The sequence below is a fragment of the Plecotus auritus genome, assembly GCF_963455305.1.
Source record: "Plecotus auritus genome assembly, chromosome: X".
NCBI lineage: Eukaryota > Metazoa > Chordata > Mammalia > Chiroptera > Vespertilionidae > Plecotus > Plecotus auritus.
The window spans coordinates 98,742,875-98,764,287 of NC_137784.1; the positions used below are offsets into that span (position 1 = coordinate 98,742,875).

General features: G+C 40.3%; 2 protein-coding genes and 1 pseudogene across 3 annotated transcripts in view; 1 reads left to right on the forward strand and 2 right to left on the reverse strand.

The window, feature by feature from the left end:
* RNF113A (ring finger protein 113A) overlaps nucleotides 1-15,483 on the reverse strand; it is a gene marked incomplete at its 5' end in the record, with an annotated part of 29,800 nt that extends 14,317 nt beyond the window's left edge. The window contains 2 exons of the mRNA XM_080651888.1: nucleotides 14,297-14,365; nucleotides 14,487-15,483. Coding sequence (XP_080508014.1) covers nucleotides 14,307-14,365; nucleotides 14,487-15,483 — 1,056 coding nt within the window. The 3' untranslated portion in view covers nucleotides 14,297-14,306. The remainder of the gene's footprint in view (nucleotides 1-14,296; nucleotides 14,366-14,486) is intronic.
* Nucleotides 7,221-8,428, reverse strand: LOC308240220 (RWD domain-containing protein 1-like; annotated as a pseudogene). The gene is made up of 2 exons: nucleotides 8,211-8,428; nucleotides 7,221-7,733 (listed from the first exon to the last, which is right to left on the reverse strand). The product of its transcript is annotated as an RWD domain-containing protein 1-like (transcript).
* A 115-nt stretch (nucleotides 15,484-15,598) lies between the features above and the next one.
* On the forward strand, nucleotides 15,599-20,354 carry NDUFA1 (NADH:ubiquinone oxidoreductase subunit A1). The gene is made up of 3 exons (XM_080651890.1): nucleotides 15,599-15,817; nucleotides 16,944-17,033; nucleotides 20,222-20,354. The coding sequence occupies exons 1-3, from the start codon at nucleotides 15,716-15,718 to the stop codon at nucleotides 20,240-20,242; spliced, it is 213 nt and encodes a 70-aa protein (XP_080508016.1). The 5' UTR covers nucleotides 15,599-15,715; the 3' UTR covers nucleotides 20,243-20,354.
* Nucleotides 20,355-21,413: the final 1,059 nt, after the last annotated feature.

Sequence of the window (21,413 nt, forward strand, 5' to 3'; positions counted from 1 at the left end):
TACTGTCCGGACTGAGAAACAGGCGTGCCAAACAGAACAACAGAGGAAGTGAATGACCTTCACTACTCCACATTTTATTTTATTTTTTATTTATTTTATTTTTTTATTCTCATTTTTTGCATCTTTTACTCAAGAAACTAACCTTTTTTTCTTTTTTCATCACTTGATTTTACCTTTTTAATTATTACATTTTTATTTTCAATCCGTATTATTACTACTGCTATTTTATCTTTTTTTTTTAAAGTGTCATTTTATTTTGGGATTAGTGTTCTACATTCTATTTTTATCATTCCTTTAGCATAGTTTTACTCTATCTCAACTCTACCTTTATGCCATCACTCTCTTCCTAACCTTCCCCTGTTCGGTGTCCTGTTTATCTTACCCCTTTCCTGCTTTAGATTTTCCCTATTCTTTCTGTTTGTACCCTGTTAAAATTTCACCCTACTTACATATCTAATCTCCAATCCCCTGCTCCAAGTCCATACACACCTCTCTCTTCGCTGTCTTAACTATCCAAAAAATTGTTTTTCTCTCTGTCCTTTTGTTGTTGTTCGCTTGAATGTAGATTATATCGAATTTTTATGATTTTTTGTGAGATTGTTTTGCTTATTCTTCTTTTATTTTTTTGTTTATTTTGTGCTTCAGCTTTCCCTTGCCTCACTCAATATTAGTTGGTGTTGTAGTTTGTATTAATCCCCAGGCACTTGTTGCTGGCATTTGCTGGGATTAGTGATTGTTCTATTGGAGTTTTATCCCCAATATATATAGTCTGTTCCCCTTTCTCTCTTAATCTCTTTCTTGTCTCTCTTACTTTTTTTTCTTTTTTCTTTTTCTTTTTTTTTCTTTCCCTTTTCCCAATTTCATTTTGACACTCCTTTTTTCTCTTTTTTTTTTCTTCTGTCTTTCTTTCTTTTTTCCTCTTCTTCTTTCTCTCCTATCACCTAATTTGCCTTTCTCTGGTGATCACCTTTATTGGAGGTTATTAATATCGTGAATACATTTCTCTTCAGTGCCTTGTGAGTCGTACCTGGTAGCGCTGTATTTTGTGCCTTTAAATCAATGCAGGAGAGAGAGCACTACATAACCAGACACCCAGAGAAGAGAGACCATGGGGAGACAACGAAACAGCCTGCATATGAAAGAAAAGCAGGCATCACCAGAAAAGGAAGTAAACGAAATGGAGGCAAGCAACCTTCCAGAGAAAGAATTCAGAGAAATGGTCATAAGGTGGCTGAAAAGAATGGAAGACAAATTCGACAATATGAGCAAGAACCAAGAGGAAATGAAGAAGAACCAAGAAGAAATGAAAAATGACATCGCTGCTGTAAAGAACTCAATAGAAAGCGTCAAGAGTAGACTAGAAGAAGCAGAGGACCGCATCAGTGAGCTAGAAGGCAAGATGGGAAAAATACCCAAGTAGAGCAACTTCTAGAAAAAAAAATTAAAAGGCAGGAGGAGAGCCAAAGGGAACTTTGGGACAACACGAAACAAAACAACATCCGCATAATAGGGGTTCCAGAAGGAAAGGAAGCTGAGCAAGGAATAGAAAACCTCTTTGAAGAAATAATGACAGAAAATTTCACTGATATAGGGAAGAAAAAACCCACACAAATCCAAGAAGCTCACAGAGTCCCAAGCAAAATGAACCCCAAAAGACACACGCCAAGCCACATTATAATTAAATTGGCAAACACCAACGACAAAGTAAGAATCTTAAAAGCGGCAAGAGAGAGACAGAAAGTTACATACAACGGATCCCTCATCAGACTAGCAACTGATTTCTCAACAGAAACTCATCAGGCCAAAAGGGAATGGAATGAAATATACAAAGTCATGCAAAGGAAGGGTCTGAATCCAAGAATACTGTACCCAGCAAGGCTGTCAATCAAAATTGAAGGTGAAATCAGGAGCTTCACAGACAAAAAAGGACTAAGGGAATTTATTACCACCAAACCAACAATGCAAGAAATGCTAAAGGGTCTGCTGTAAAAAAAAAAAAAGAAATAGGAAACGAAGAAGGAACACAGGGGTAAAGAATAGGAATGGCGACAAATAAGCACCTATCAATAATAACTTTAAATGTAAATGGATTAAATGCCCCAATCAAAAGACATAGGGTAACGGATTGGATAAGAAAACACGACCCATATATCTGCTGTCTACAAGAAACCCACCTCAGAAAAAAGGACGCACACAGACTGAGGGTGAAGGGATGGAAAAAGGTTTTCCAGGCAAATGGAACTGAAAAAAAAAGCTGGGGTAGCAATACTTATATCTGACAAATTAGATCTCAAAGTGAAGGACATAACAAGAGATAAGGAAGGCCACTTCATAATACTAAAGGGAAAAATCCAACAAGAAGAAATAACTCTGGTAAACATATATGCACCCAATACAGGAGCACCCAAATACATAAAAAAAACTCCTGGAAGATATCAAGGGAGAGATTGACAGCAATACAATCATAGTAGGAGACTTTAATACCCCACTATCACTATTGGACAAATCCTCTAAACAAAAAATCAGCAAAGAAACATCAATCCTAAATGACTCACTAGACCAGATGGAATTAATTGACATCTTCAGAACATTTCACCCCAAAGCCACAGAATATACATTCTTCTCAAGTGCACATGGGTCATTTTCAAAGATAGATCATATGTTGGGACACAGGCAAAGTCTCTTCAAATTCAAGAAAATAGAAATCATATCAAGCATCTTCTCAGACCACAGTGGCATAAAACTGGAAATCAACTACAATAAAAACAACCCAGAGAAATCAAACACATGGAGACTAAGCAGCATGCTATTAAACCATGATTGGGTTACCAGAGAGATCAAAGAAGAAATAAAAAACATCATTGCAACAAATGACAATGAAAACACAACAATCCAAAATCTATGGGACACAGCAAAAGCAGTCTTGAGAGGGAAGTTTATAGCTCTACAAGCCTACTGCAAAAAACAAGAAACAATGGTAATAAATTACCTAACCCAACAACTCAAAGAGTTAGAAAAGGAGCAACAAGAAAAGCCCAGTGTAAGCAGAAGGAAGGAAATAATAAAGATCAGAGCAGAGATAAACGACATAGAGACCAAAGAAACAATAGAAAAGATCAACAAAACCAAGAGCTGGTTCTTTGAAAGGATAAACAAGATTGATGAACCTCTAGCCAGGCTCACCAAGAAGCAAAGAGAGAGGACCCAAATAAACAAAATCAGAAATGAAAGAGGTGAAATAACAACAGATCCCGCCAAAATACAAAGGATTGTTAAAAAATACTACGAACAACTCTATTCCAACAAACTGGACAACCTGGAGGAAATGGACATATTCCTAGAAAAATATAACCTTCCAAAACTTAATCAGGAAGAATCTAAACAGCTCAACATGCCAGTAACTATGGAAGAAATTGAAGCAGTCATCAAAGAGCTTCCGGCAAACAAAAGCCCGGGGCCAGACGGCTTCACAGGAGAGTTTTACCAAACATTCAAGGAAGAACTAAAACCTATCCTCCTCAGACTATTCCAAAAAATTCAAGAGGAAGGAACACTTCCAAGCTCCTTCTATGAAGCCAGCATCACCCTAATACCAAAACCAGATAAAGACAACACAATGAAGGAGAATTACAGGCCAATATCCCTCATGAATGTAGATGCCAAAATCCTCAACAAAATTCTAGCAAATCGGATCCAGCAGTACATCAGAAAGATCATACACCATGACCAAGTAGGGTTTATCCCAGGAATGCAAGGATGGTACAATATCCGCAAATCAATAAAGGTGATACATCACATAAACAAATTGAGAGATAAAAATCACATAGTCATATCAATTGATGCAGAAAAAGCATTTGACAAAATCCAACACCCTTTCTTGATAAAAACTCTCAACAAGGTGGGAATAGAAGGATCATACCTCAACATCATAAAGCTATATATGATAAACCCACAGCTAATATCATACTCAATGGGCAAAAACTAAAACCATTTCCCCTAAGAACAGGAACAAGACAGGGATGCCCACTCTCACCACTCCTGTTTGACATAGTACTGGAAGTATTAGCCACTGGAATTAGACAAGAAGAAGAAATAAAAGGCATCCAAATTGGAAAAGAAGAAGTAAAGCTGTCCTTATTTGCAGATGACATGATATTGTACATAAAAAACCCAAAAGACTCCATCAAAAAACTAACAGACTTAATAAATGAATTCGGCAATGTAGCAGGATACAAAATTAACGCCAAGAAATCTATGGCATTTCTATACACCAACAGTGAACTTACAGAAAGAGAGACTAAAAAAGCAATCCCATTTTCCATCGCACCAAAAAAATTAAGATACTTAGGAATAATCCTAACCAAGGAGGTAAAAGACCTATACGCGGAAAACTACAGGACACTGAAAAAAGAGATAGAGGAAGATGTAAACAGATGGAAGAACATACCATGTTCATGGATTGGTAGAATCAACATCATTAAATGTCCATACTACCCAAAGCAATCTATAGATTCAATGCACTCCCCATTAAAATACCAATGGCATATTTCACAGACCTAGAAAGAACTCTCCAAAAATTCATTTGGAATAAAAAATGACCCCGAATAGCCACAGCAATCCTGAGAATGAAGAATAAAGTAGGAGGGATCTCAATACCAGATTTCAAGCTGTATTACAAAGCCACTGTCCTCAAAACAGCCTGGTACTGGCACAAGAACAGACATATAGATCAATGGAATAGAATAGAGAATCCAGATATAGACCCAAACCACTATGCACAATTAATATTTGATAAAGGAGGCATGAGCATACAATGGAGTCAAGACAGTCTCTTCAATAAATGGTGTTGGGAAAATTGGACAGATACATGCAAAAAAATGAAACTAGATCACCAACTTACACCATACACAAAAATAAACTCAAAATGGTTACAGGACTTAAATATAAGACGGGAAACCATAAAAATACTAGAGGAATCCACAGGCAGCAAAATCTCAGACATATGCCAAAAGAACTTTTTCACTGATACTGCCCCTAGGACAATGGAAGCCAAAGAGAAAATAAACAAATGGGACTACATCAAAATAAAAAGCTTTTGCACAGGAAAAGAAACCATCAACAAAACAACAAGAAACCCCACTGTACGGGAGAACACATTTGCACGTTATCACTGATAAAGGTTTAATCTCCAACATCTATAGGCAGCTTATACAACTTAATAAAAGGAAGATAAATGATCCAATAAAAAAATGGGCAACGGACCCAAATAGAATCTTTTCGAAAGAAGACAGAAGGAAGGCCAAGAGACACATGAAAACATGCTCAAAGTCACTAATTATCCGAGAGATGCAAATCAAAACGACAATGCAATACCATCTCACACCTGTCAGAATGGCTATCATCAACAAATCAACAAACGACAAGTGTTGGCGAGGATGCGGAGAAAAAGGAACCCTCGTGCACTGCTGGTGGGAATGCAGACTGGTGCAGCCACTGTGGAGAACAGTATGGAGTTTCCTCAAAAAACTGAAAATGGAACTCACATTTGACCCAGTAATCCCACTCCTAGGAATATATCCTAAGAAACTAGAAACACCAATCCGAAAGGATATATGCACCCCTATGTTCATAGCAGCACAATTTACAATAGCTAAGATTTGGAAACAGCCTAAGTGCTCGTCAGCAGATGACTGGATCAGAAAACTATGGTACATCTACACAATGGAATACTATGCTGCCATAAAAAAGAAGGAATTACTACCATTTGTAGGCACCTGGATGGAATTAGAGAACATTATGCTAAGTGAAATAAGCCAGTCAATGAAAGAAAAATACCACATGATCTCACTCATTTGGGGATAATGAAAAACATTATAAACTGATGAACAAAAAGATAGATATAGAGGCAGTAAAGCATCAAACAGACTGTCAAATTATAGCAGTAAGGTTAGGGAGTGGTGGGGGAATTAAGAGATCAACTGAAGGACTTATATGCATGCATATAAGAGTACCCAACGGATGCAAAACATTGGGGGGTGAGGGCATGTATGGGAGTGGGGTGGGGGGAGGCAATGGCAAGATATGTACACATATAATACCTTAATAAAAAAAATAAAAAAAATAAAGTAACTATTGGTAGGTATGTTGTTATTGCCATTTTATTATTCAAATTTTTTTCCTCTTTTTCTTCTGCTTAAAGAAGTGCCTTTAACATTTCTTGTGATGATGAACTCCTTTAGCTTTTTCTTATCTGGGATAGTTCTGTATTTCTTGACCTGGGTGGTGGTTATTGCAGGTGTGCCTATATAATTACTTATACTGAAAAATTGTGCTTTATGCACTTTCCTGGATGTGCATCTTTCCATCTCAGTAAGTGGCACCATCTTCCATCTGGTTACTCAGGTCAAAAATTTTGAAGTCACCTTGACTTTTCTCTTTATCTTATACTCCATATCTAACTAACCAGAAAACCTTGTCAGTTTTACTTTCACCCCTTCTCACCATCTGGTTTGATCCACTATCATCTCTCACCTGGACAAAGGCAGTAAGTAGCCTTCTAACTAATCTGTCCCCTTCGTCCTTTGACCCCTCCGCCCCTGATTTGGTTTATTTTCTCCCTAGCAACCATGTTTTTTTTCTCCTTTGACTTGAAGATATTTCTTAATGAGATAAATATAGACGTGTAACAGATACTCCAATTAAGATATAAAACATTTCCTCTGTCCCCTCAAAGTTCCAAAAGGATCCCTTTTTTGGGGTTAATCCTCACCTAAGGATGTTTTTTCCCTGTTGATTTTTAGAGAGAGTGGAAGTGGGAAAGAGAGAAAAAAAAAAACATCAATGTGAGTGCCTCCCATACTCGCGCCACAAATGACCAGGGCTGGGGATAGATCCTGCAAGAGGTAGGTGCTCTTTGTGCTCTTTACTGGAATTGAACCCATGACCCTTCAGTCTGCAGGCTGATGATCCAACCACTGAGCCAAACCGGCTGGGGCCAGAAGGATTCCTTTTATTTAATTTAATTTTATTTATTTATTTAATTTAATTTATTTATTTATGAAATTTTAAGGCCAGTTTATTAAGTTCATTGATGAAAGCTTTCAGAAGAATATTCTCCTGAAAATTGTTTTTTCTTAGAAAAGAAAGAAGAAAAATCAACACCCTCTCAGCATAGCCACAGATGCTGTGGCAGTCTAAGCCTCTCTGCAGGGGATGGTCCATCAATTGGTTAAGTCACTCTCTGGGTCAGCAATATTGTAGTCTGGATTATCCTCATCATCCTCCAGCTCCAAGTCATCTATTTCCTGGGACAATGACTCATCTACCTCCACATTGTTTCCAGCATCCTTCAAGAACTGGGTATCAGATATGTCAAGGTTGTGATCTGTTTCAAATAGCTGTTTCCTACTTATTTATTCCTGCTTGGGTTTTTTTCTTTCATTCTTTTTAATTTCCAAGAGTTCTGCATCAAACTTGGCTTTCCAACTTAAGAAATTCTCAACTGTAACAGGAGTGCAATGAAATAATTGCTTTTTGGCTTCTTCTGCTTTTTTTTTGTTTGTTTCTTTTCTTCTCTTCTAGTTTTTATTTGATCTACTGTTTCATTTAATTTTTCTTGTACAGCTGTCACTAAAGTAAAGATCATCACCATACCAAGGTTTTCTTCTGCCTGTAATACTAATAATTGTAAGATGCTTGAGACGACATTATCTCCTAGATTTTCCTGGGAGAATCTATATTAATAAAAGGGTAATATGCCAATTAGACTGGACATCTTCTGGACATCCATCTGGACATCCTTTTGGACAAAGCCACGGTGGCGGGGGCCAAGGCAGAGGCGGTTAGGGGCGATCAGGCTAGCAGGGGAGAGCAGTTAGGGGGATCAGGCTAGCAGGGAGAGCAGAAGGGGCAAACAGGCTGGCAGGGGAGAGCAGTTAGGGGGATCAGGCAGGCAGGCAGAGAGGTTAGGGGTGATCAGGCAGGCAGGCAGAGGCGGTTAGGGGGATCAGGCAGGCAGGCAGAGAGGTTAGGGGCGATCAGGCAGGAAGGCAGAGGTGGTTAGGGGTGATCAGGCAAGCAGGCAGGTGAGTGCTTACAACCAGCGATCCCGGATTGCGAGAGGGATGTCCGACTGCCCCTGAGGGGTCCTGGATTGGAGAGGGTGCAGGCCAGGCTGAGGGACCCTCCCCCCATGCACGAATTTCATGCACCGGGCCTCTAGTATTTCATAAAGGGGGACTTCATCTGGATATTTCTCACCATATGTAAACTTGAGGGTAGTCTGGACAGTTTCATCATTTCCTCCAGCCTCAGATATCACAGTAATGGTGAAGCTAGAATAATTTTCTGATAATACTGTAAAGGAGTCGGGGTAGATGGACTCCAGAGCCTCCAGCTGCTTGCACTGCTCCTCACCGTAGTTTGTCATCATTGCCCTCACTGCTGCCCATGGATCGCCCAGACACCCAGGCGGTGTGCCATAGCTGGGACCACAGCTGTGCTGGGAGAGCGGGCGGTGGCCAGGCTGGCACAGGAGCAGAGTCCCTGGCTGGGGGGTCCGGGGCCCCCAGAAGGATCCTTTTTAAAGCTAGTATGAGATCATGTCATTCCTCTGCACATAAGCTCCCAGTGGCTCTCCATCTTATTGAGATAAGGCTGTAAACAGTCTGCGCTGCCCATCCCCCATTATTTGTTATCTAATCTTGGAGTTCTTTCCTCTTCCTTGAGTCCACTCCAATTATATTGCTTCCTCACTGTTCCTAGAACTTGTCTGGTACTTTCCTGCCTCAGGGCATTTGCACATGATTTTATGGCTCTTTTCTGGAATGCTCTTCTGCTGTATGCCTGCTTTGTTTAGGTTTCTGCTCAAATGTCATCTATCAGAAGAGGCCCTCCCTCACCATTCTAAATAAAATAACCTTTCCATACCACTGCACTCTTATCTCCCTACATTGCTTTTTTATTTTTCATAATACTTACGTCAATTTGATATTATGTATCTGTATGTATAAATCTTTTACTGTCTCTCATGTAAGTTCTGAGAGGAGGAACTTGAGGGCTTTTGTTATGGCTCTATCTCCAGTGCTTAAATCAGTCAGTACCTGCCCATATAGTGGGTGCTCAAAACTATTAAATTAATATCCACAGATTCTAGTTTGTTTACCATCATGTCACCTGGACTAGTGCACCAACCTAATCCATCTCCCTGTTTCATGTCTGGTTCCTTCAATTCATTTCCCACACTACAAAATTATCTTTATAAAATTCAAATCTGATCATTTCACTTTCTTTCTTAAAACCCTTTGAAGGCACCCTTTTGCCCTTCAAAGTCCTAAACATGACTTGCAAGGTGTCTGTTCTTTGGCCCTAACTACCTGGCCACTTTGCCTTTTTCCTTTAACCACCCTGGACTGTTTTGAGTTCTGAGCTGAAACCAGTCTCGTACTTCAGGTCATTGGAATATACTTAACTTTCTGCCTGGGATATTCTCTTTCCCACCAGGGTCATTTCCTACGGGAGACTCCTCTGACTTCAGACTAGGTTAGCTCTTTCAGAGTCCAGCTGCAATCTCATCTCTGTTGGCACACTTTTTTTTGTAAGCATGAAAAATATCTTGAGTACACCATTGACTTATGTACTTTCCTAGTGTTATTATCCCTTTAAGGATCTGCTGCCTGGCCAGTGTAGCTCAGTGGCTCACTGTCGACTTATGAACCAGGAGGTCACGGTTTGATTCCGGTTCAGGGCACATGCTTGATACCCTGTGGGGGCATGCAGGAGGCAGCTGATCAAATTATATTTTTAAATACATTTTTATTGATTTCAGCGAGGAAGGGAGAGGGGAGAGATAGAAACATCAATGATGAGAGAGAATCATTGATTGGCTGCCTCCTGCATGCCCCCTACTGGGGATTGAGCCCGCAACCCCGGACCCTTTACTCCACAGGCTGACGCTCTATCTGCTGAGCCAAACCAGCTAGGGTTAAAATATATTTTAAAAAAACTATGCTAAAAAAAAAATCTGCTGAATGCTATGGATTCTATGAATAATGTTTATTTGCATATATTTTGGATATTCTCTTAAGATTCACAGATAGGTATTAAAAAAACATGTGGAGTAGTAGACAAATGTTATCTTTCTCCTCTTCTCTCAGCTCTTTAACTTCTTGCGTGCTCTTGCTCTGGGGAGCAGGACCTGGCCTTTCCACTCCCCTCTTCTTCCCCCCAGGCAATTAGTTTACCTTTGCCTTTCCCTAAGCGCCAAGGGCCTTTCTTTTTATTATTATTATTTAAAAAAATATTTTTATTGATTTCACAGAGGAAGGGAGAGGGAGATAGAGATAGAAACATCAATGATGAGAGGGAATCATTGATCAGCTGCTTCCTGCACGCTCCCCACTGGGAATTGAGCCCACAACCTAGGCATGTGCCCTGACCTAGGAATCAAACCATGACCTCCTGGTTCATAGGTTGATGTTCAACCACTAAGCCACACCAGTCGGGCCCTTCTTTTTATTTTTTATTTTATCTTTATTGTTGAAAGTATTACCAATGTCCCCCTTTTGCTCCCATTGGCCCCCTCCAGGCCCTCTCCCTGCCCCGCTTAGGCCTTCACCACACTATTGTCTGTGTCCCTGGGCTATGCATGTATGCATATAAGTTCCCTGGTTAAGCTCTTCCCACCCACCCTCTATCCCTACCTTCCCTCTGAGATCCATCAGTCTGTTCTATGCTTATGTCTCTACCTCTATTTTGTTCATTAGTTATTTTGGTTCATTAGATTCCACATGTGAGTGAGATCATATGATACCTGTCATTCTCTGACTGGCTTATTTTGCTTAGGATAATACTCTCCAGGTCCCTCCATGCTGTCTCAAAGGGTGCAGCCATGATGGAAAAACAGTATGGAGTTTCCTCAAAAAATTAAAAATGGAACTGCCGTTTGACCCAGTGGTCCCACTTCTAGGAATATATCCCAAGAAACCAGAAACACCAATCAGAAAGATTATATGCACCCCTATGTTCATAGCAGCACAATTTACAATAGCTAAGATCTGGAAACAGCCCAAGTGCCCATCAGTAGATGAGTGGATAAAAAAGCTGTGGCACATTTACACCATGGAATACTATGCAGCTGTAAAAAAGGATCTCTTTTGTCTTATTCTTTGAGACAGTATGGAGAGACCTGGAGAGCATTATTCAAGGGTCCTTCTTTTGTTTCTATAGTTTCCTGAGCCCAGTAGGCTCACTTCTATTATCTTTGTAACTTTCTACATAAATGTTCTCTTATAATTTGAAAAAAAAGACCAATTTTTGGTATGTGCTTTTAATTCCATCCCTTCTCAGTTCTAGCTACCTCCTAGAACTTAGTCATCAGCAGCATTCTTTCCCTTTCTTCTTGTTTTCTCCTGGACTCTTTCTCTCAGCTTATGTAACATATAACAATTCAATGTATATCTTTTTATTTTTCCCCTCAGAAACATAACTTTACTATTTAACCATAGTGTAAAAATCTAAAAAAATTTCAAGAAATTCAGAAAAGTCCAAAGAGAAGAGTAACCAAATCCCTAGACTCTCACCATCAAAATTAAGCAATGTTCCCATTTGATGACTATTACTTTATACATGTTTTTAGTCACTGTATATCTTTTTCTATAAAGCTTTATTCTACTCTTGAATAACTTTTTTAGCATAAATTCTCAGGAATATTTATTTAAAATTAACCATTTTAATGATTATTTTGTTACTCATTGCCTTCTTTCTTGCCATGATACCTTTTTTTAATAGAATTTATTGCGGTGACATTAGTTAATAAAATTATATAGGTTTTGGGTATATAATTCTACAATACGTTTGTATATTGTATTGTGTGTTCACCAACCCAAGTCAAGTCTCCTTCCATCACCATCTATCCCCCCTTTACCCTCTTCTACCTCTCCCACCCCTCCATGATACTTTTGTTAATCCTTACCCGAGGATATTTTTCCATTGATTTTTAGAGAGAAACATGTGAGAGAGACACATTGATTGGTTGTCTCCTGTACGCCCACTGACCAGGGCCAGGGATGGAGCCTGCAATCAAGGTATGTGCCCTTGACCAGATTCTAACCCAGGATCCTTCAGTCCGCAGGCCAATGCTGTATCCACTAAGCCAAACCGGCCAGGGCCTTTGCTCCTGTTTCTCCATTTGCCTCTACAAGGTCTTCTTTCCTGTTTCCTATTTTGGCTCAGTCTCTTTCTCTCATCCCTTAAATGCTATTTCTGTGTGATGCTTTCTTTATTAAAAAAAATCATTGATTTCAGAGAGGAAGGAAGAAAGAGAGAGAGAGAGAGAGAGAGAGAGAGAGAGACATCAATGATGAGAATCATTGATCGGCTGCCTCCTGCACCCCCCCTACTGGGGATTGAACCCACAACCCCGGTATGTGCCCTTCACCAGAATCAAACCGGGACCCTTCAGTCCGCAGGCTGACGTTCTATCCACTGAGCAAAACCAGCTAGGACCTGTGTGATGCTTTCTTAAGCCCCTTTCCCAGTAGGCTTCTCAAGTATCTAACTAAGGCATCTCCACTATACTTTATACACTGTTACAGAATGTTACACATTAATACACTGAGAAGCGTACAGCATCTCTCCTATGGTTTTTCTTCTAAAAATGAATAATTTAAATTTAATAATAAGAAAACATCAGACAAACCAAAATTTGGAGGTAGCTACAAAATAACTGGCCAGTATCTTCAGATATGTCAAGGACATGAATGACAAACGAAAGACTGAGAGTTCTTCCAGAATAAGAGAGACATCACAACTAACTGCAATGTGTGACCCTGGATGGCATTGTGGTCCAGAAAGAGGACATTAGTAGAGCAATTGATGAAATTTGAATAAGGTCTGTAAATTACTTAACAGCATTGTACCAATGTTAATATTGCAATTTTACTAACAGAATGCAATTATGTGTGTATAAGAGATCTGTTTACTCCAACTTTTTATTTCAATGCAATCCCAATAAAAATTCCAGCATGTTTTTGCAGTAGTTGACATGATGAATCTAAATTTTTTTACGGAAATGCAAATAAACAAAAAAAAGTTTCACATTGTGAGTTTATGTTTCTGAACTCCTCCAAAGCTGGGATTGGGTTTATCCTGAGAGAGCAACCCAGTGCACTTTTTTTCTTGTACTCATCACACCTGTCACTGATGTCTAGCTCCGTGAGTAGAGGGGCTGTGTCCATTGTTTGCTAATATCCCTTACCCTGACACAGAATAGCTGCTCAAAGAATATCTTTAAATGGATTAATGATGTGAACTTAAAAAATCCTAACCCACAATTTATTCTTGCATTTCTTTCCTGGGATCAGCCCAAATTCTAGCCAGATCAATAAAAATTTACTAATCATTTGGCTTAACTGGCTTCCCTACCTCTTGTCATCCATCTCCCTGCCATCTATCTGATAGTCTACAACAAAAATTTTTTTAAAAGTCTGATTTTGTTCCCTTTCCCAAAACTCTGCTATCTCCCCATTACCAACAGAATATATAGTCAAGCTTCTCAACTTGGATTCAAGGATTTGGCCCCAATCTCCCTCTTGAAACCTCTCTGGGTTTATTTATTAAGGGCTTATTATATGTCAAGCACTGGGCTAGTTATAGGAGTTCACAAATTAGTTGGGAAGACAGGTATCTAGATTAACTTTAATAGGGGTCTTTTACAGGGTCTGTGACTATATAGTTTCAGACAATGCATTATAAAATACTAGATTTTTGCCCTCTGCAGGTTCTCAAGTTCAGTCCACAACTGCAATGTCCAATATGGTGGCTACGCCACATTTCATGTTCTCAACAGCCACATGAAGCCAGCAGCTTTCATATTGTACAGCACAGCATAGATCATTTCAATTAACCATGGAATGGGTGGTTAGTATAGATGCTTCAAAGAGAGCAAGGGCCATTTCCCATACATGCATTCTGTGGTGCTAGCCACTAGTCAGTCCCCCAACCCAATTCTCCCACTCACCTCCCCCCCACCCCACCCCCATACCTTGGCTGGAGTGTATTATGGCACAGGCTCCCAATAGAAATAATGCATGAAAGTACTTTTGCAAACCATTAAGTGATACAGAAATGTGATATAATAAATAGATTCAGTTCTTCCTTTCACCACCGTTTTGGTTATTTCAAGCAAATTCTAGCTCTTTTCTCAAATTTCTCCCATCCTTGTAATTTATGCCAAAGAGTTTTGAAAAGTTACACACAGGCAGCATTTATACCAGGTAAAAATACACATTATACCTACCTTGATGCTTTCACAAGCCATCTATCCAGGAACCTACTTCATCACCTGCCTTTTCCTCTGTCATTTTCCCTACAAAGGAAGGACACAAATTAATATTTCCAAAATATTTATTTTGAAATTGGAAAATAAGGGGAAAACTAAGTAATGGGAATTGGAACCGAATCGGGGTTTTCTGGAAAATCATAAGTACCATCCTCTTCTGCATCCTGATGCTTATCCAGTTTAGCAATTAATTCTTTCGCTGGATTGAAGACGCCATTGGTCTGCTGGTCACAGACGTAGCAGCGCGGGGTCGTGCGGAAATGCTGCAGTGCACAGCTCTCGCAGAAATAATGCCTGCACTTGGTGACGACTGGGTTTTGGAAGGACTGGCGACAGATGAAACATTTGAATGGTATTTCCTCACTATCGCTTCCCACTTCATAGTTTTCATCTTCATAGACACCATAGCGACCCTCATCAAGCTCACGTTCGATCTGCCACCCATGCTTGTAATCTGATCGGTCATGGAGGAATTTGCAGCTGTCTCCGAAGCCGCAAAAGCCAGTCTCCTTATAGTCCTTACAAATGTCGGGCTGGTAATCCCAGCGCACGGTGGCACGTAGATGCTCGGGAGCTCGGATGGGGCCCTTCCGCACCATTCCGGAGGAAGCATTGCCCATGGATGTATCCTTGGGTTTCATGTATTTCTGATAGTTATTGATTCCCCGATAGATCTTGTCATCTTCCTTGCCTCTCAGCTCCTCCTGGATCTTCTGGCTGCGCTCAAAGATGGCTTGTGCGTCACGCTCCTTTTCTGTGTCTAGTTCGTAGACAGCAGTCGCCCCCATATCCTCTGGCCCCACGGGTTTCGCCGAGCGGGTGGACTTGTAGACCACACGGAGAGTCTCAGCCTCATTACCCTTCCCATCTCCCTCCTCCTCCTCCTCGCTACTCAATTCACAGTAAACCACCTTCTGTTTACCACTGCCACGGGTCTTCTGTATCATCGGATTGTGGGTCGCCCGCTTCTTTTCGCGGCGAACCACAGTGCTGCCTTCGTCGCTGCTGCTGCTGCTGCTGTCTCCGGGCTCTGGGTCGCAGATCGGGCGCTTCCTGCGGCCTACAGCTCCCTTCCGTCCAGGCTTTTTGAACAGGAAGGTGCACACCTGGTCCGTCGCCTTTTCAGGGGAAAGTTGCTCTGCCATTGTGCAGCCCCAGCTCCGAAACAGATGCTTCGCTGAGCACCGGGAGCAAAGTGCGCCCGGGCAGCTGGAGCACTCCGGTGCGCGAGTGCGCCACTTTAGAACCCTGCGGGCCACCGTCGTTTCCTCCGGTGTACGTGACCCCGCCCAGCCGCGGGGCTCAGTGGGAAAGGATCGAAGTCGGTCACTTTTAAGGATCTGGAGGTATTTTTCTGGCCTTGGTAACCTTGCCGCGATGTGGTTCGAGATTCTCCCCGGGCTCGCTGTCATGGGCGTGTGCTTGCTCATCCCCGGAATTGCCACCGCTCACATTCACAGGTTCAGCAACGGGGGCAAGGTGAGGAGGCTGCTGCTCCGCGGCCCGGCGTTACGTAATGGGCCGTGGATTAGGGAGGTTGTTAGCATCCGGAACCTCCGTCGGGGAAGGGGGATACCAAGGTCGCCCCACCCCCTTTTTTTCCGTTTTGCCTAAAAGCGGAGGTTTGCGGAACAAAGCCCGACGTAAACAACATTCTACTCTAGCAAAACCCAGCTAGTTGTTGGGTGGAGAAGAGTGGGCCAGAGGGCCGAGTGGAGAGGTTAGGTCCAAACTCCTCCATAGAGGAGGGAGGTGCCACTTACGCTTGCCTCCACTCCTTCCCATTCCTAATCTTTCATGATTTTGATTTTAACTCCTCGTATTCACATCTTAGTAACTTCTCATTCTGCTTACCCAACCTTAATTAGGTTTTTTACCTTGATATTTTTTTATCCATTTTCTCTTGAAAGCCTTTAAGAATGTACCTCAAGATCCTGTTTGTTTGTTTTTTCATATTGTAATTACCCCCTTTTCCTAGTCCTTTATATCATCTCTAGAGTACAGAGTATAAATGTATTTGCTTTTTGGTTTTGTCCTTCACAAAACCGCTGTTTTCTTTCCATTAGGTCCCAAAAAGAAATAAGTAGTTATGTCGTTAAGAGGGCGTGGGGGCGGGGAGGAAAGAAAAAATATGATCCAGGTTAAAATAGAAAGTGTAAATTACCATGTTAATTCTAAAGTTTGGTGGTCCGATTTTTTTTTTAACGGAGGGGTAGACAGAGAGGGAGGGGGAAAGGAGGAGGGAAGTAGGGAGGAGGGAGAGAGAAACATCAATTCAACAGAGACACATCCATTGGTTGCCTCCCACTTGCGCCCAGATTGGGTGGGGGATGGAACCTGCAACCCAGGTACATGCCCTTGACTGTGCCCTTGAAGGGGAATTGAACATGGGACCCTTTGGAGCTCTGGCCCACACTCGAACTACTTACCTACACTGGCCAGGACAGTGGCCCGATTTTATTTAGGATTCTAGTCTTATACTGTTAATTTGGTTTTTGTTTCAGTAATGATTCCCTTATTCTAGAATATCACTTACTCAAGTTCTAATATTCCTCTATTGGGTCACTCATCTTAAAGTTGCAGTAATTATTTCTTTTAATTATAGGAAAAAAGGGTTGCCTATTATTCATATCAGTGGTTTTTGATGGAAAGAGATAAGCGCGTCTCTGGAGTTAATTGTCACTATGCGTCAAAGGTAAGATGGCTCTGATGCTACTAGGCATCTGCCAGGGTGGAGGTGGGTTTTAGTAATGTTTTGCCAAAGGTCTTACAGTTCTAATTGAATTTGCATTTTCTTGCCTGCTAGTAAGGTTGAGCAGCCTTTCACACATTTAATAATTGTATTTCTTGTTCTGTGGATTATTTGCTTATATATTTTACTTGCTCTGTTCTCTCTTTTTTTATTTATAGGGTTTCTTTATGTGTTATGGATGTTAAGCTTGTCTTTTTTATATGTACAAATATTTTTGCCAGTCTCCTGCTTGTCTTTATAATAGTTTTTTGTTGTTGTTAATCCTCACCCAAGGATATTTTTCTTTTTTTAAGTATATTTTTATTTATTGAAAAAAACTATATTTTTTATTTCAGAGAGGAAGGGAGAGGGAGCGAGAGATAGAAACATCAATGATGAGAGAGAATAATTGATTGGCTGCCTCCTGCACACCCCATACTGGGGATGGAGCCCGCAACCCCGGCATGTGCTCTGACTGGGAATTGAACCGTGACCCCCTAGTTCATAGGTCGATGCTCAACTACTGAGCCACGCCAGCCAGGCATACCCTAGGATATTTTTTTCATTGATTTTTAGAGAGAGTGGAAGGGAAAGAGAGAGACAGAGAGAGAAACATCGATTGGTTGCCTCTTGCATGCTCACTGACCTGGGCCGGAGATGGAGCCTGCAGCCAAGTTACGTGCCCTTGTCTAGAATAGAACCTGGGACCCTTCAGTCTGATGGCTGACACTCTATCCATTGAGCCAAACTGGCTGAGGCTGATAGTAATTTTTTAATTTTGATGTTCAGTTTGTATTTTATTATTCTTAATGTTGGGTTTTATGTCTTGTTTACAAATGAGCTTCCTATTTAAGATTATAAAAATATATTCCTCCAATTTCTCCAAATACTGTTACAGTTTCTTTTTTCTTTCTTTCTTTTTTTTTTTTTTTTTTACATTTAGAGCTTTGACCCATCTACCAGTCATTTTGGGGTATAATGTGGAGACAGGATTTAACTTTTCTTTTTTTCCAAGAGATAGGCAGTAATCACAATGATCTATTTATAGATCAGTTCATTTTTTATTTGAAATACCACTCTGGTAAACTAAATTTCCATATACACTTGGGCCTGTTTCACAAATGTGCTCTTCTATACACCATTGGTTTGCAAATTCCTGCACTAATACCATACAACTGTAAAGATTCACTATTATTTTCTATTTGAATGAATAATATGAAATTGCTGTTTTTGTGGTTCAAAAATGACCAAGTAGAAGCATAGGGGATATAGTCAATAATGTAATAACTATCTATGGTGCAAAGTAGGTACTGGAAATATGAGGGGAAAACACTTTGTAAAGTACGTAATTGTGAAACTAGTACAAAGTAATATTGAATGTAAACTGTAATTGAAATTTTTTTAAATTAAAAAAATAAAGCGGAAATACAAAAAAAATGACCAAGTAGTAGCATTTTCATATGGTTCAACCTAATAGTATGTTCTAATATATTGTAGGAGTTCATCTTCATTACTCTTTTAAAAAATTTTAGTTACATTTTTATATTTTCCCTTTGCTCATTTATTCCTCACAGCAAACTTAGTTAAATATTAATCCCATTTCATAGATGAGAGAACACAGGGTCACTGGTTAAATAACACTATGAGGACTCAAATTAGGTGCTCTATCTCTCAGTGTAGTGCTATTTGAGAATCTAGTCTAAACACGATGATAGCTATCTACTCATGTAGAACAGTATTTCTCAGTGTGGTCCAAGAATAACCATCATAATTTGGCATACAAGATACAATGCAGACTCCTAGACCTCTGGCCTGACCAGACAAATTAGGATTTCTATAACGTGGCTTCTAGGACTATGTAAATTTAATTTACCTTAAGGTGATTCTTCCTGCAGTAGTAATCAAAATACCTGGACTGTGTTATTTTAATACCTGAAAGAAATGTCATCACTAATCACTAATCTTTTTTTTCCCTTTATTGATTAAGGTATTACATATGTGTCATTATCCTCCCATTGCCCTCCCCACCCCACTCCAGTTCGTGCCCTCACCCCCCTGTTGTCTGTGTCCATTGGTTAGGCTTATATGCACGCATACAAGTCCTTTGGTTGATCTCTCCCCCTTACCCCACCCTTCCCTACCTTCCCTCTGAGGTTTGATGGTCTGATCGATGCTTCTCTGTCTCTGGATCTGTTTTTGTTCATCAGTTTATGTTGTTCATTATATTCCATAAATGCTAATCACTAATCTTTTACTCTATAATTTCTGAAGTATTAGTATTTGGTTGTGAACTGATTTAGATAGAGTGGGTCTTCTGAATAACTAGTGTCATGTTATGCTTACATAGGGCAAGAGTTCTGGAGTTGGGGGGCCTTGAACTTGAATTCTGGCTCTGCTACTTCCTTACTGACTTAAACGACTTTTAACCTCTCCACTCCTCCTTTTTTCATCTGTAAAAATAAGTGAAATGAGGCTAATAGTATTTTCCTCACATTGACTATTATTTTATACAATGGGTTTACCTTAGTATTCTCTGACTCTCTGAGAGTGATTTAGAGAAGGATCCAGATATTACTATCTGGATCCTTCTCTACATAGTTGTTTGACTTTAGTTCTGATTGTGGGGGGAAGGTCTTTTCATATAAAATGGTATGTTTGCTGCTGTCAGAAAATGAAAACTAGCCCAGCTTGTGTGGTTCAGTGGCTGAGCATGGACCTATGCACCAGGAGATCTTGGGTTTGATTACTGGTCAGGGCTCATGCCTGGGTTTCGGGCTCAATCCCCAGTAGGGGGTGTGCAGGAGGCAGCCTATAGATGTTGATATTTCTCTCATGATGTCTCCCTCCCCCCCTCTCCCCCTCTCCCCCTCTCCCCCTTTCCCCTTTCCCCCTTTCTCTCTCCCCCTCCCCCTCCCTAAAAATCAATAAAAACATTTTAAAGAAAATGAAAACTAGAGGTCATTTTAAGTTAGTCTTTCTTACGTTAGTATTATAAAATTCAGTCTAAGTTATTGTCGCAGTGAAAGAAATGTGGGATGCAAAAGTACTTTACTAACAGAGAATGCCATTTGGTGACACTAGAAATAAGAGTACATGGTACATCTTGGACGGGAACAGAATTCTCACATTTTCCTTTTTAATTTATTTTTCAGGGTTTGGAGAATATTGATTGAGGAAGCACTTCCTGATTAATGAAAAATAACTCAGTTTTGCTCATCTACCCCTGCTAGAAGGTTATGCAGTGTATTATGTAATGCATAATAAAAGTTAAAAAGTAAAATCAAACGTTTTCTTTATTTTTTAAAATACGACTCCACAAGTTCAAGCAATCTACCCAAGATAGCTTTATCACTTAAAAAAAAATCAAGGTAGCTGAGCCTTGTAAAATTATAGACATAATGTACACCAAGCACCTATTACTATGCCCAGTGCCTAATGTGTCATCAGTGGTAGTTGCTGCTATTGTAATAGATATTTAAAGACATTTTTTCCTAGTTCCTTTTCTGGGTGAATCAAATACTGTTTAAAATTCCAGTTAGGATGCTTTTAAAACTGAGACTGCACTTTCTTTCAGTTTTCATGCATTCTGTATCTAACACATAATATTTGCTTAAGTGTTGATTTTTGTTTTAGTGGTAGAGCAGCAGCAATCATTCTGTTTATTAAAATGAGTATACTGAGTCCTAGCAGGTTTGGCTTAGTGGATAGAGTGTCGGCCTATGGACTGAAAGGTCCCGGGTTCGATTCCAATCAAGGGCATGTGCCTGGGTTGCGGGCTCATCCCCGTGTGGGGCGTGCAGGAGGCAGCGGTCAATGATTCTCATCATTGATATTTCTATCTCTCCCTCTCCCTTCCTCTCTGAAATCAATAAAAAATTATTTAAAAAAATGAGCATACTAACCACTTGAAATAAAGCATTGCATGTTCACTGCTAAAAGTAACCACATGAAGATCTGAAAAGGTGAAACTCAGCATGTATAGATCAACACCTCAGGTGACCATAGGACCTCTAGGTGAGAAGACAAAATTGTTTTTTATCTCCATCCTCTATCCACTTTGACATTTGTTCTGCTTATGACAAACATCTACACTGTGATTTTCGTCAACCCCATCTTACTGGGCAGGGTTTACAGAGTAAGGAGGCGGTATTCACACTTACCCTATATAATAAAAGCCTAATATGCAAATTGTCCCCTTGACCAATGGGAGTTCAACCGCTCTCTATGACGTGTGCTGACCACCAGGGGGCAGCACGGAACATGGTGGGCATTGGTGATGCATGACCTTTCGCTGGTTACCTGGGAGCTGGGGCTGGGTGCCCCGAGAGGAGCCTACCCCGCATC